General features: G+C 43.0%; 1 protein-coding gene across 1 annotated transcript; it reads right to left on the reverse strand.

Moving 5' to 3' along the window:
• Positions 1-1,381: 1,381 nt before the first annotated feature.
• LOC146715209 (neuroligin-2-like) lies at positions 1,382-10,749 on the reverse strand. The gene is made up of 5 exons (XM_085440959.1): positions 10,664-10,749; positions 9,938-10,097; positions 7,626-7,779; positions 6,472-6,838; positions 1,382-6,169 (listed from the first exon to the last, which is right to left on the reverse strand). Exons 1-5 carry the CDS (start codon positions 10,747-10,749, stop codon positions 5,341-5,343), a joined length of 1,596 nt encoding a protein of 531 aa, XP_085297085.1. The 3' UTR covers positions 1,382-5,340.
• Positions 10,750-16,484: the final 5,735 nt, after the last annotated feature.

The raw sequence follows: 16,484 nt of genomic DNA on the forward strand, positions 1-16,484 counted from the left end.
CAGGTGTTACAGGAGTGATACATCTCCTGCTGTCAGGCCTGCAGGTATCAGGCTGTTGTTCTTTTCCTTTATCTCATAGTGGACAGAAATTATTTTTTGGAGGGGAACAAATAATTTGTGTGGCATCAGATTTGATGCAGAACAGCTGATTGTTCTGTAAATAGTTTGAAATGTTTATTTAAAAACGCCTTGGCTGCATTTAAAAAAATAGCTGCAAAAAACTTTGTTTGCCAAACTGAGTTACTTTTTTGAAGAAGTAACTATATAATTAATTGCTCAGCATTGGTCATTATTTACTATATTTTGTAGACAGAGAGTTACAGGACTCTCTCCCAGACCACAGACTCATGATACAAGTCAGAGCTGTATAAAAGAAAAAAGAAAGTTGTGTTTTCAAAATTGGAGTTCAAGTTATTTTTACTTCCAATAGTGTTAACATACTACACAGGTCATGAACAAGATTTTTTTTTACATTTTCATGGTAAATGGGCTAAAGCAGTTAATTAAAAGTAGTCTAACATAAATGTAAACGCTGTAATTTGATTATTTTAATAAACCATGTAACTTGGATGGATTCAATGCCGGCGTGACCACAGTGCACACGTCTGATGTCGCTCATTGGTCCAAGGGATTGCTCAGGGAGTTTGTGTGTTCGCTCAGACACGTGAAAAATTAGAGGGAACATTGGGCCTCTGACATTCAGTACCCAGTTATTAAAATGTTAAGTGTAAATCATCCCCAGCCCACAATAGCAGCTGAATTTACTACGATTTCAGATCTTTTTACATGTCAATAAGAAACCACCGATGTGTAAAACAGGCTGACAACAGAATGACGTAAACCACACTGCTGCAACTGTGCAGCTCTCAGGTTTGATCTATTGTTTCTCTCTGTTTTTATGACATTTTTCACTGTGGATTACAACAACATCAACATTAGAAAATGAAATACATTTATAGTAGGTGATCATTAATCACTATTATTGGCACTATTAAAGGGCTCCAAAAATCAAACTTTGCTTAGGGCACCACGGAGGGCCAACCCTTTTTACACTTCAACAATTGTACACAAAATACAATCATCCATCCTTCTATCTATTTATGTTCTTCCGCTTATATAATTCAGCATCACAGGGAAGCTGGATCCCAGTTGTTTTTCACAGAGGGCCAAGCAGTGGAGGGAGCTGCCGACCTCCCAGCAATACATGTAAAAGCTTTATTTTATACTTACTCTGGTCATCTTTATCTATCATAAAAATTTGCTTCACGATCTGAAACACGTAAGTGTGTCAAATATGCAAATAGCTAAGAAATCAGGATGGGCTAAATCGTTTCTTACTGCACTTCTGTTAGGCGACTGAATAAAAACACAAAGTCAGCAGTCTGGCTATGAATGTCTTTAATGTTTCCCAGATCAGAATCACAGCATACAGTGTATAATAACTTCTAAAGTAAACAGAAATATCATCACCTCATTTATTTATATAATTTTACTTTACTTTTTTTAATAATCATCTTTTTTTTATTCCATTATTTAACATTTTTCTTCATCTCAAGTCTCGAGTTTCTGAGTTCAACAAAGAAAGTAGAAACAAGACAACAGGTGCAGATTTGCAATGGACACCAAGCTGAGGGTTTCTCTGTGGGTGTCACTGTCTCTGTGCACGTTTGACACTGTGGACGTGACACAGGATCATCCAATCATGAAGTTTTGCTTTGCTGACAGTTTCTAAGTGTTGGAATAAAATAAATCCAGCAGTTATACCACAGAAAGGACAAAGTGTGGCTCTAACAGCTGTTGAACACACACAGACTGTGATGTTCTCCACACGTCACCCATCGCTCTGCACTTTTCCAGCATCCAACTGTTTTTCTGCTACATAACATCACTGCAGGAGAAAAACAACGGACAGACAGACAGACAGCACAGTGTGACACGAGCAGGTCAGACCACCTGTGTGATCTCATGAGTCTGTGAGGATATGAGGCATCTTATGGTATCAAAGCCCTGGAGTCTGTCAAACATGGCTACATGTAAACACTGCTACATGTTAGGTGAGCTAACATTTAACTGACTGCACTTTTTTCAGTCTCAGTTTAGGTCATTTATGTCCTTACTGCGAATCACTGAAAGGCAAAGCTGGCTTTTATCGCTCTGATGTTACGCACATCATGCAGCACAGATTCATCTCTGATCACAAGACTCATATTTCAAAATAAAAGCGAGCTAAGGCTTGAAAAGAGGACGACGAATTTATGACAATCACAGAGAAAAGAGCAACGAAAGGATTTAAAACTTGATGAAAATGTTTTTTCTCACTGAAAACTAGCAAATGCTAATAAACAGCATGACTGGCCCTCTGCTGTGAGGGGGCTTCAGTGGAGATGACTTCTGCTACAGCGACCTTCCTGCTACAGGATGGTCACATGATAACGATCAACGTTATGACAAAAATAAAATAAATGTTGAAAAAACAAAGACAAAACTGATCGGTGGTAAGGATGAACTCATTTGAAACCTCAAGCTAACGGCCATTTTTTTCTTCTCATTACAAACTGCACCTGTTGTCTTTTGTCATCACAAAATAAGCATATCATTCATTCACTCCAAAAAACCCCAAAAAAACAAAACATAAAATAAACAAGAAACTTAATATTTACAAATATTTTGTCTGTTTTTTTTCTTACACTTAAAAATGTACAGTTCTGATCTTCCAGATGTTTCGTCTCCATCCGTCTCCCAGTTTGGTATTTTCTTCTCTGTCCAGTGACCTCAGAGTGAGCGCTGAATGTGGCACAATGGCGCCCTCTAGTGTTAGCTTATAAAACAGACAAGGAGAAAGAACAGAGCCGAATGAAAGGACTCGTTTGTGTTCTCTCCTCTGCTGTAGCTGTGTGGTGCTGAGGTTAACTACACAACCCCTCGCCGCCTCCTTATACACAGGAGTGAGTACAAAAGGGTTCGTACGGACGCATCAGCCGGCCGTCCTTCTGCTCGACACTGTTAGCTGAAAGATGATCGGATCATCCTCTGTCCTGTATTTAAGGCTGAGAGTCTTTGTCCAGTCTCTTTTCCACAGCTACTGTCCACAGCACTGATCCACCTGCAGCACAGCCCCAGTCAGTTGTTTTATGATTTACATTGTGCACGTTTCCCTTCCAGTGAGCTTACAAAACCTCTGACAGGAGAAGTCAGGCATGTGTTTCCCCCACCTCCCCTTTTAGGCAGTAATAAAATAGAAAACAAACAATCAAACAGGCTAAAGCTAGAGCACAAGCAAAGACAGCACCGGTGACTAAGTTCTCCCATACTGGACGTACGCTACCACGTGGGCTCAAACAGCAGCACATCAGCTCAGTTTACATACTGTTGACATCTTCATCAGAGGATCAGCAGGGAGCGCTGCTGAGCTGCAGTCGTCTCCACCAGAGTGACGGAGCAGGAATCACAAACAGCACAAACCCACCGTGTTGTTTCTACCCTGTTCAGGAGATCTGAGCCCCCATCCCTTTTTGTCATGTTGCAGCTCTGCACTGCAGGCCCTGAACGCCTCCCGGTTACCCTCAGTGTGCTTAGAGTTTAATTTACAACCGACGAGCTCACAGATCATCTGCAGGCAGGTGAACGAACCCTTAATGTGAGGATAATAGCAGAGCTGACCTGAGGTCAGAAATAGTCAGGAACGGTGTCGACACAGTGAAGTCAGGTGTTTGGGAATTTGTCTGATTATCAGTTTGGGGGGGTCGGTGTTAAATAACAAAGGTGGTGTAGGATGGAGAGAGGAGGAGGGAGGGAGCAGTGATGATATGGAGGAAGGTGATTGGTTAAGCAGCAGGAAGGAGCTCATGCTGGAGTCTGAGTTTTTACTGTTGGCCTTTTTCTGCTTTTTGTTTATTGTTGTCTGACGCGGGCCCGCCTACGCTTGAGTGATGCAGATGTGATATCACACTCACACAGCGACTGCCACTCCCACACACACACACACACACACACACACACACACACACACACACACGACATAAGGGGGTCAGACAGGAGCAGCATCAGTCTCTGCTCTGTTTTGTTAATAACGTAGAAAAATAATTTTGTACAATCAAGCTACATCGACGGACGCTTTACCTCACGTACCCTAAAATGAAAAAGTAGTGACAGTAAGATGGAGGCTGCACATGACACCATGACTGAGTTCACAGCTGTTGCTTTGATTCTAACGTTTAAGACTTTTGGCATCGACTCCGTTTTAATAAATGAGTGCTGGGAGGCGTCGTTTGACTTCAGGAGCTCCTGCGATGCTCTTACTCTGCGGGAGAAAACCAAAAACCAAAAGTAGCAAACATGGAGCGATATGACTCGTTTAGATTTTGAGAAACGTGCATCGACAGGTACAGTGTCCTTTTCCCCGCGTCTTTAAAAATAATTCATGCATAGATCCCCCACTGAGAAAACCCTTTTATATACTTTCTCCTTTGTACACATTTTATATAGAACTATATATAATATCATTTCTCTATATCTATATTTTCAGAAAAATTCTTTCCACACAATAAAAAACAACAATTAAACAAATGCTTCAAACAAAACAACAAAAAAAGAAGATGAAAGAAAGAAAAACACGACTGAGGCCAGTTTGGCACTTTGTCACGAGAACATGACAGAACTCTGTTAGTTGACGGTAAATAGCGATACTTTATTTTTCTTTCGTTTTTCTGCTCCCTCGATGAGAAATGAAACACAGCAGTACTTACTTGGCACCTAAAAATGCTGGTAGAATGAAAGATATGAGTGTTTTCATAGTTATATGTTTAGTGTACGCCTCCCCCCTCCAAACTGCTCAGCAGATCGGGAATTTTTAGAGAAGAGCAGGAGGGAGGCGTGTCAAATGAGAGGAAGAGAGCAGTAATAAAACACGGATGTAGAAAAGAGAAGCATAATGTGCACATAACACACAGGAGATGGAAAAAGAGATGACGCCAACGTAAAAAAGAGAAAACAGCGAGGAGCGAGAGAGCATTCGTCCCTTTGACAAATGTTGGAGGTCTTGAGCCTGGAAACAGCAGACCGTCTTTGAAAACAGTATCTTTGAAAGATCTGAGTCACCCACCCCACCCCCACCCCAAACTGCTCATCTGCTGCTGTACACTTCAGTTGCACCTCCACATGCCACCAGTGGAGGGAGCTGCCAAGTTTTACAGCACATGACGCAGCAGGTGTAGTTGCTTTTGGAGAAAGAAGAGAATAAGAGGACAGAACGAAGGCCCACGTCTAGAGGCCTCCCTTCCAGAGCGGTAGCAGAGCCAGTGTTCCTGGTCCCTAGGTGGCGCTGTGTCGGGCCTGTCCCTACTATACCCTGGTGGTGGAGTGGGGGTGGGGCAGGGTGTTGTTGTGGCCGGTGGAGGGGAATGTGTTGAAGGCGTGAAGAGGCTGCATGCTGGTGATGGTGCTGGGGATCATGGTGATGGTGTTTGGCGTCATCAGCGGCACGTCGTCGGGGGCGCGGCGCAGTGCCAGGGTGTAGTCGGGAGGGCAGGCGGGCCGCAGGATGTCGTGGGGTCGCAGGGGCTCCATGTCGTGGTGAGCGTCGTGCTCCGAGTGCTTCATCTGCAGGGACATGATCTCCTCCTCCTGGCTGTGAGCCAGGTCGTTGGCGGGGCCGCCCCGCTGAGGGGACAGCCGGTGCCGGCGCATCTCGTGCCGCTTGTCACGCTTGTAGTAAAGGGCGGCGAAGGCCAGGATGTTGAGGAAGAGGAGCGACGCTCCAACTGCAACTGTCACGCTCAGTTCGGTGGAGTAGTCGCGGGTGTCTCCGGGAAAGAGGTCCTGGGGCGGGCGCTCTGAGCCCTCGGGCTCGGGATCTGACGGGAAGGTAGGGTAAGGATGACGAGTGGTTCGAGGAACGTTGTTCCTGGGCCTCGTGGTGCCGGGGTCACGACCTGCAGGGGAGCGCGTAGTGGTGGGAAAGAGCACGTCGTGCAGGCTGTGAAGATGAGGGACTAATTCCAGCCAAAAGGCCACTTTGTTAGCTCTGTAGTTGTCTCTGACACGAGGTTTCAAACCGATGTGAAGGTACTGCTTGTCCTTCGAGTTGAACTTGGTCCAGATGACCTCCTCGAAGCGGTTGGGCTTGGTATGAATGAACTTGGTGTCCTGAGGGACGGGCAGGTTGGGGTCCCTGGTGGAGCATAAAGGTTAAACGTTTCAGTTCAAAGTTATATTCAGTCTCCATTATAAGTAACATGTGGCATCAATACACTGAATACAGACAGGAGGCCCATTCTCTGTGCAACCTTTCAACTATCTAAGACCAACCGGCTGCTCTGGGATCTGGATGCTTTTGGTCAACCAGTATGTTCAATTCTTCAAAGCCACACGAGAATTAAACTAGCAACCCAGATTCAAGTATTCAAGATGACTAGAAGGCTGTCAGAGAACATACAGTAACGTGTACAGTTTACACTACGACATGAGGCCTACCCAGTCTTTGCGAAGTTAGTCCAGTAAGTCATGACCACAGCGCTCAGCATCACATCGTTCTTGGAGAAGTTGCACGGGAACAGGTCCGTGGCACCGATCATCGGTACGCCGAACACGTAAGGTATCTCGTCTCCGTGCGCGGCGTCGGCCCACTCGGGCCGCGTCTCCGTCTGGCAGTGGTGGTAGAACGTGTAAAAGTAAACTGGGGACTGAAACTCAGCATGGAGTTTGGCAGTGGCCACAGCTGGTGCCACCCACTGGTGGTCCGTAAACAGGGCCAACAGAGTCTTCCGCCGCATGTCTCCGTTGTCCCTGTCCGCCCAGTCTGTGTACATGAACTTAATGGTCTCCCTCAGGATGTCTTTGCCTGGTGAAGAAGCACAGGAGGAGACAAAAGGAGGGGGAAGAAAGATAAAAGTGAAAAACTGCTAAGAGTAAAGTAACAGCAGTGTGAGACATTTTTTAAGAGATCGGTCTGATCAAAAGATATGAAACCAAAGCAAATGTTGGTGAGATGAACCAAGAGCCAGGAAGCGAGTGAGAAATCTAGAGAGGAAAAAAAAAAGTCTTTCAGATAACAGAACGAGTGACAGGCACAGAGAGGAAGCATGACTGCATTATCCAAACATGTCTGTACTGTGACTGTGGTCCGGCTGTGAGGGGTTCGCAGGCCGATCTGTCAGAAACACAGACACTGAGACTGGGAGCCGACTACCTGGGGGATGATAGCATTACTGCCCACAGAGCCTCAAAGGTTAAGGCGCAGACACGCCGTGATGTGGATGAGTGGCTCTCTTTAGCACGCTTGTCTTGTTTGATGCACTTCACTGGGCTCACATGTTACTGATTCCATTCTTTACTCGCATGTTTTAAACGCTTAAAGCACTTTCACAGCTTTTTATATTCTTTTGAAAATTCATGTGAACTCAAGCTGTCAGAACTGTAATGTAAGCTTTGATAATTGTCCACATTTGTCATTTTGATGATTATCCGTTTATTTTAATGAATACAGCAAACAGAAAAAAAATAACAGATCAACAAACGCGGCTCCTAATAAGACAAAACCTGATGATGCTGCAAAATGCAGTTAAGTGAGAGGAGGCTGTAAAATGGAATAACTGAAAAGTGGCAGTGTACAGAGGTGGCGTCCTCACCCTCTGGGTATCCGTAGAGGTTGTCAACAAAGTTGGAGATGGTGTAGTCGAACGCCGCAGCTGAGATGCCGTCGTTGTCCTCACTGTCGTCCACAAACTTCAGCCCCTCTCCCTGGTTCACTCCTATCAGGATGTCATAGTTGAGGAACTCCCCCTGGTGGAGCAAATAAGGAAGAACATGCTGAGTGCTGGAACAGAGCCTGTGTGCATCACAAGTCTACAACAGGAAGTGCAGCTGAAACACAGCTTTGTGAATTGGCAGCATTTCATTTCCCAGTAAACAAAATAAAGATTAGCTGTTGCCATGAAAGTCCTGCTATAAACTGTAAATACTGCAATATATGCAGGGTTCATACACATTTTTCAGGGTCAAATTCAAGCACTTTTTAAGCACATTCAAGGTCGATTTTCAAGCTTTTCCAGCACATTACCAAAAACAGATGAAAGCATGTTTCACTTTCACTAACAGAGGCGAGGCTGCCGGATACTGATGCCACCAGGCCCTCTGACCACCACCAGTAGGCAACGGGTGAAGTGTCTTACCCAAGGACACAACGACCAAGACTGTCCAAGCCGGGGCTCAAACCAGCAACCTTCCGATTACAAGGCGAACCCCCAACTCTTGAGCCACGATCGCCCAGTGGGGACATTTCATTTTCCAGCAGGAAGCTTTTTGTTAAACCCTTTAGATCAGGGGTCGGCAACCGCACGCGGCTCTTTAGTCCTTATGGTGCGGCTCTGCGTGGTTTATGAAAATAAATTTTTTTTACTTGTAGTTCTAAATTGGAAGATTATTGTGATTTTGCAATATACAAATATACAAATAAAACACTGAAATTTTAAGTTAAGTTTGAAAACAGTTTAAAAAAAAATAGGGCTTTGGAGTTGACGTCACGCCGCAGTGCATTGTGGGATCGCGGCGCCATGTCAGTAGGCCAGAAAGCAAAACAAGCACACAGTGTTGGAGTGTTGGATTCGGGACTGCCAGAACCATGCTCAAAATCAGCGCAAAAGACAAAGGGCTGTATCGCGACCGATTGTGCAAGACGCCAAGAGACGGTACTTTGAAAAAATTGTTACGGGCGCCAACCACTGTGACCTCGTTTTGTGGACACAGAGAGACCTTGCTGTGATTCGCGTCTTCCCTGCTGTGGATTTCTGGAAACCGCGCTTAAAGCAAGCACAAGACTTCTTTCGTAAAGTGTGCCTTCCTGAACTTGTTGGGAAATACTTCTCGAAACAACGTGCTGCTCTAAATAGCCTGTAATGTTTCATGTTGTGGTTAAAGATTGATGACAGCTGTGTGGTGCAATGTAAATAGTTTGCATTTCATTTTTATGTGATTGCTGTGTACATGTGAATAGATCTAAAGAAAAACAAACAAATATACTATTCTTTTTTGTTTTATTAAAACAACTTCACACAAAGTACAACTATTTACAATGTACTGTACATCCAAAAAAACAGCTTTAAGAATACTCAACAGGAGCAAGTGTCATTTGGCCCTGGTTTGACAACAACACTGGGGCACATATTAACAAAAACACAGCAAACCTTAACGATCTTATCAATCGTCACATGATAAGAGTAATCGGATTGGCATTGTAGTGTGTAACATTTTGAACTTGTTGCGCAAACTACCTGTTACTCGCTCAACATGAATTCTAAGGTGGGCACGTCGTAGCCTTTTGTGAAAGCTGGAATCTTGACCTGTGCACACATCATTCCTGCAGCATCTCTGATGTCAAAGCCTCTGTCAGCCAATACTACGTCCCCTGGTAACAGCTTTTGAAGAATGCCACATCTCTCTGTGATGTGTTTATCTGATGCACGACCCCCCCATCCCCTGGAAATGAAAGAAATAGCTCCATAGGGTGTAATCCCGATGAGGTATTTTATGGTGTGTGTACCCTTGTAATGAGAGTATGTTTGTGCGCGTGCCTTTAAATTAGATGGTCTTTCTGTTCGAATCTCAAAACAGTCAACAATGATGGCTACTTGTTTTCCAAAAGTTTCAGTAAACTGTGGAGGCATTGTCACCTGCAGACAGTGCCTCTCAGGCCAGTGCACCAGTGCTCCTAAGTAGGCATACAAAACATCAATGGTATCGGTGAAGACAGAAGACAGTGTTTTGTGGGACACATCGAATAGATGAAAAGATGCTGGACTGGAAGATCAAGTCTCAGACGCATTAGTGTGAGTAAGAGCATTTGGAAACCTGTCAGTTTCTTCGATATTGGCAGGAAATCTTTGACAGTGTTGAAGAGGGACATTAAGACAGCATAACAATGTAGTCCAGTGTAATATCTTACTTTTTCGGTATCGTCCTTTAAGAAAGTTTCATTCAGCTCTGTCTTTTGCAACTGTGCTCGAAGCAGTCTGTTCTCCTCCAACAGCCGGTTTATTTCTGCTCTGCCCTGTTGACTGCACACACAATCCTTCGTCTGCCCTTCAGCTTCCGTGACGCTGTCACTCCATCACCACTGTCCACATTTGCAGCTGGTACGTCAACCTCCACTTGTCCAACACAATTGCTGTCCACTGCCTCCATGACATGTTTATTTTGTTGTTGTTCTTCTGTCAGACCTTCATCGATCATCAAGCCTGTAAGATAAAAATAGTGCATAGACAAAAGGTTAATGTACACCAATATTCCAATGACAGGTGTGTGATTCATCTTTAAGTTATGTGTGGATTAGTGTACCATAAGAGCAATTTAGTATGTTTTTGGAGGGGGGGGTGTTTACCTGCAATGGGTGCTCTTTTTCGCTTCCGTTGCATACGCCTTGCGTGCCGGTCCGAGTCTGACACAGGTTTGTCGTCGTGCCCCAGTGTTGGTGCCCAGTCTGGATTTGTTACATCCATTTCATATGCTGGTTTGCCTGAAATAATGCCAAATCAAAAGCTACTCAGTCGACATGACGTGGTTGTGCAGCATCACACGTTAGCATGTTTTATCTCATTATCTATGACCGCAGCGCATTGAGAAAAAACACTAAAAGCCTTTTAATAGTGATATGAATTAATTTAGAACTCACCGGAGAGAAAATGCCGCGAGCAAACCAACAAAAAGCTGGAGATTGCACGGAACTCGATATCCGCTCGTCTCACCGCTGCAATCCATGTCTGGCGTCTTTGTTTGGTGATATCGGATACATGGGATCCCTCACGTCGCCGCCAGGATGGAAAACGATGAAAAGAGCCCATTATCCAGTTTCTTGCCTTCACGATCGTGAGATCTAACGTTGCAACCGACAACACAACACGTACGAACCATAGCTGAAGCTGTCATGGCGGCGGGGGGCGTGGCCCGCCTCCTGTGACATCACGCTCCAAAGCGACAATCTCATTGGCTTAGGGAGTGATGATGTCATAGATCTTAAGAATCCTTTGATGTTTTTCTATAAATAGGGGTGAGCAACAGCAAGTTTCAGTTCGTTTCAGCAGCAGCATCAGAAACCATCCACGAGCTGAGAAATCATCCTGGAGAAGAAAAGCGCTCCTGGAAAAGTAAGAAAGTACGTAAAGAAGAAATGGTTCCACTTGTTCCAGAGGAGAGACGCTACGGCTTCCTCACCTGATGTAGCCTCGTCTTGCTCCACCTCTGTTAACCCCACCAACCAGTCCCGGCAGTTGACTGTCCCCTCCTGAGCCTGGTTCTGCCGGAGGTTTCTCCTCGTTTACAGGCAGTTTTTCCTCCCCACTGTCACCAAGTGGAGAGGAAACCAGTCCAACGCTGGTCTCTCAATCTCCCGTTGGAGAGCCAAAGATGCATGCTGACGTGAGGAGTCCTGCGTAAAACGACGAATTTTGCCCATTTTACATTTAAACTCCACCAAAGATGTTTTAAATGGATGAGGAATCATCCACTTAAAACATCTTTGCGAGTCGTTTTGTTGTGATCGTCTAACCAAGCATGCTGACGTGAGGAGTCACGATCGCAAGGAATTTTGCGCATTTTACATTTAAACGCAACCAAAGATGTTTTAAATGGATGACGAATCATTCACTTAAAACATCTTTGCGAGTCATTTTTTGTGATCGTCTAACCAAGCCTGCTGACGTGAGGAGTCCTGCGTAAAACGAGGAATTTTGCGCATTTTACATTTAAACGCAACCAAAGATGTTTTAAATGGATGATTCCTCATCCATTTAAAACATCTTTGCGAGTCATTTTTTTGTGATCGTCTAACCATGCATGCTGACGTGACGAGTCCTGCGTAAAACGAGGAATTTTGCGCATTTTACATTTAAACGCCACCAAAGATGTTTTAAATGGATGAGGAATCATCCATTTAAACATATTTGCGAGTCATTTTTTTGTGATCGTCTAACCAAGCCTGCTGACGTGAGGAGTCACGATCGCGAGGAATTTTGCGCATTTTACATTTAAACGCAACCAAAGATGTTTTAAATGGATGAGGAATCATCCATTTAAAACATCTTTGCGAGTCATTTTTTTGTGATCGTCTAACCAAGCCTGCTGACGTGAGGAGTCACGATCGTGAGGAATTTTGCGCATTTTACATTTAAACGCAACCAAAGATGTTTTAAATGGATGAGGAATCATCCATTTAAAACATCTTTGCGAGTCATTTTTTTGTGATCGTCTAACCAAGCCTGGTGACGTGAGGAGTCACGATCGTGAGGAATTTTGCACATTTTACATTTAAACTACACCAAAGATGTTTTAAATGGATGAGGAATCATCCATTTAAAACATCTTTGCGAGTCATTTTTTTGTGATCGTCTAACCAAGCATGCTGACGTGAGGAGTCACGATCGTGAGGAATTTTGCAACGCAACCAAAGATGTTTTAAATGGATGAGGAATCATCCACTTAAAACATCTTTGCGAGTCATTTTTTTGTGATCGTCTAACCAAGCCTGCTGACGTGAGGAGTCACGATCGCGAGGAATTTTGCGCATTTTACATTTAAACGCAACCAAAGATGTTTTAAATGGATGAGGAATCATCCATTTAAACATATTTGCGAGTCATTTTTTTGTGATCGTCTAACCAAGCCTGCTGACGTGAGGAGTCACGATCGCGAGGAATTTTGCGCATTTTACATTTAAACGCAACCAAAGATGTTTTAAATGGATGATTCCTCATCCATTTAAAACATCTTTGCGAGTCATTTTTTTGTGATCGTCTAACCAAGCATGCTGACATGAGGAGTCACGATCGTGAGGAATTTTGCAACGCAACCAAAGATGTTTTAAATGGATGAGGAATCATCCATTTAAAACATCTTTGCGAGTCATTTTTTGTGATCGTCTAACCAAGCCTGCTGACGTGAGGAGTCACGATCGTGAGGAATTTTGCGCATTTTACATTTAAACCCAACCAAAGATGTTTTAAATGGATGAGGAATCATCCATTTAAAACATCTTTGCGAGTCATTTTTTTGTGATCGTCTAACCAAGCCTGGTGACGTGAGGAGTCACGATCGTGAGGAATTTTGCACATTTTACATTTAAACGCCACCAAAGATGTTTTAAATGGATGAGGAATCATCCATGTAAAACATCTTTGCGAGTCATTTTTTTGTGATCGTCTAACCAAGCCTGCTGACGTGAGGAGTCACGATCGCGAGGAATTTTGCGCATTTTACATTTAAACGCAACCAAAGATGTTTTAAATTGATGAGGAATCATCCATTTAAACATATTTGCGAGTCATTTTTTTGTGATCGTCTAACCAAGCCTGCTGATGTGAGGAGTCACGATCGCGAGGAATTTTGCGCATTTTACATTTAAACGCAACCAAAGATGTTTTAAATGGATGATTCCTCATCCATTTAAAACATCTTTGCGAGTCATTTTTTTGTGATCGTCTAACCAAGCCTGCTGACGTGAGGAGTCACGATCGTGAGGAATTTTGCAACGCAACCAAAGATGTTTTAAATGGATGAGGAATCATCCATTTAAAACATCTTTGCGAGTCATTTTTTTGTGATCGTCTAACCAAGCATGCTGACATGAGGAGTCACGATCGTGAGGAATTTTGCAACGCAACCAAAGATGTTTTAAATGGATGAGGAATCATCCATTTAAAACATCTTTGCGAGTCATTTTTTGTGATCGTCTAACCAAGCCTGCTGACGTGAGGAGTCACGATCGTGAGGAATTTTGCGCATTTTACATTTAAACCCAACCAAAGATGTTTTAAATGGATGATTCCTCATCCATTTAAAACATCTTTGCGAGTCATTTTTTTGTGATCGTCGAACCAAGCCTGGTGACGTGAGGAGTCACGATCGTGAGGAATTTTGCACATTTTACATTTAAACGCCACCAAAGATGTTTTAAATGGATGAGGAATCATCCATGTAAAACATCTTTGCGAGTCATTTTTTTGTGATCGTCTAACCAAGCCTGCTGACGTGAGGAGTCACGATCGCGAGGAATTTTGCGCATTTTACATTTAAACGCAACCAAAGATGTTTTAAATTGATGAGGAATCATCCATTTAAACATATTTGCGAGTCATTTTTTTGTGATCGTCTAACCAAGCCTGCTGATGTGAGGAGTCACGATCGCGAGGAATTTTGCGCATTTTACATTTAAACGCAACCAAAGATGTTTTAAATGGATGAGGAATCATCCATTTAAAACATCTTTGCGAGTCATTTTTTTGTGATCGTCTAACCAAGCCTGCTGACGTGAGGAGTCACGATCGTGAGGAATTTTGCACATTTTACATTTAAACCCAACCAAAGATGTTTTAAATGGATGAGGAATCATCCACTTAAAACATCTTTGCGAGTCATTTTTTTGTGATCGTCTAACCAAGCCTGCTGACGTGAGGAGTCACGATCGTGAGGAATTTTGCAACGCAACCAAAGATGTTTTAAATGGATGAGGAATCATCCATTTAAAACATCTTTGCGAGTCATTTTTTTGTGATCGTCTAACCAAGCCTGGTGACGTGAGGAGTCACGATCGTGAGGAATTTTGCACATTTTACATTTAAACGCCACCAAAGATGTTTTAAATGGATGAGGAATCATCCATGTAAAACATCTTTGCGAGTCATTTTTTTGTGATCGTCTAACCAAGCCTGCTGACGTGAGGAGTCACGATCGTGAGGAATTTTGCACATTTTACATTTAAACGCCACCAAAGATGTTTTAAATGGATGAGGAATCATCCACTTAAAACATCTTTGCGAGTCATTTTTTTGTGATCGTCTAACCAAGCCTGCTGATGTGAGGAGTCACGATCGCGAGGAATTTTGCGCATTTTACATTTAAACGCAACCAAAGATGTTTTAAATGGATGATTCCTCATCCATTTAAAACATCTTTGCGAGTCATTTTTTTGTGATCGTCTAACCAAGCCTGCTGACGTGAGGAGTCACGATCGTGAGGAATTTTGCAACGCAACCAAAGATGTTTTAAATGGATGAGGAATCATCCATTTAAAACATCTTTGCGAGTCATTTTTTTGTGATCGTCTAACCAAGCTTGCTGACGTGAGGAGTCACGATCGTGAGGAATTTTGCGCATTTTACATTTAAACCCAACCAAAGATGTTTTAAATGGATGATTCCTCATCCATTTAAAACATCTTTGCGAGTCATTTTTTTGTGATCGTCTAACCAAGCCTGGTGACGTGAGGAGTCACGATCGTGAGGAATTTTGCACATTTTACATTTAAACGCCACCAAAGATGTTTTAAATGGATGAGGAATCATCCATGTAAAACATCTTTGCGAGTCATTTTTTTGTGATCGTCTAACCAAGCCTGCTGACGTGAGGAGTCACGATCGCGAGGAATTTTGCGCATTTTACATTTAAACGCAACCAAAGATGTTTTAAATTGATGAGGAATCATCCATTTAAACATATTTGCGAGTCATTTTTTTGTGATCGTCTAACCAAGCCTGCTGATGTGAGGAGTCACGATCGCGAGGAATTTTGCGCATTTTACATTTAAACGCAACCAAAGATGTTTTAAATGGATGAGGAATCATCCATTTAAAACATCTTTGCGAGTCATTTTTTTGTGATCGTCTAACCAAGCCTGCTGACGTGAGGAGTCACGATCGTGAGGAATTTTGCACATTTTACATTTAAACTCCACCAAAGATGTTTTAAATGGATGAGGAATCATCCACTTAAAACATCTTTGCGAGTCATTTTTTTGTGATCGTCTAACCAAGCCTGCTGACGTGAGGAGTCACGATCGCGAGGAATTTTGCGCATTTTACATTTAAACCCAACCAAAGATGTTTTAAATGGATGAGGAATCATCCACTTAAAACATCTTTGCGAGTCATTTTTTTGTGATCGTCTAACCAAGCCTGCTGATGTGAGGAGTCACGATCGCGAGGAATTTTGCGCATTTTACATTTAAACGCAACCAAAGATGTTTTAAATGGATGAGGAATCATCCATTTAAAACATCTTTGCGAGTCATTTTTTTGTGATCGTCTAACCAAGCCTGCTGACGTGAGGAGTCACGATCGTGAGGAATTTTGCACATTTTACATTTAAACTCCACCAAAGATGTTTTAAATGGATGAGGAATCATCCATTTAAAACATCTTTGCGAGTCATTTTTTTGTGATCGTCTAACCAAGCCTGCTGACGTGAGGAGTCACGATCGCGAGGAATTTTGCGCATTTTACATTTAAACGCAACCAAAGATGTTTTAAATTGATGAGGAATCATCCATTTAAACATATTTGCGAGTCATTTTTTTGTGATCGTCTAACCAAGCCTGCTGACGTGAGGAGTCACGATCGCGAGGAATTTTGCGCATTTTACATTTAAACGCAACCAAAGATGTTTTAAATGGATGAGGAATCATCCATTTAAAACATCTTTGCGAGTCATTTTTTGTGATCGTC

Source organism: Copadichromis virginalis, linkage group LG3 (assembly GCF_057382275.1).
Source record: "Copadichromis virginalis isolate Kocher_CV1m ecotype Utaka linkage group LG3, C_Virginalis_male_GT1.1, whole genome shotgun sequence".
In the NCBI taxonomy this organism is placed as follows: domain Eukaryota; kingdom Metazoa; phylum Chordata; class Actinopteri; order Cichliformes; family Cichlidae; genus Copadichromis; species Copadichromis virginalis.

Coding starts and splice junctions, on each gene's coding strand:
- LOC146715209 (XM_085440959.1), bottom strand. CDS start 10,749: ATGGATTGCAGCGGTGAGACGAGCGGATATCGAGTTCCGTGCAATCTC. Junction 10,098..10,663: donor CTCGCGGCATTTTCTCTCCG/GTGAGTTCTAAA, acceptor GTGGTGATGGAG/TGACAGCGTCACGGAAGCTG. Junction 6,170..6,471: donor ACTAACTTCGCAAAGACTGG/GTAGGCCTCATG, acceptor ATGCTCCACCAG/GGACCCCAACCTGCCCGTCC.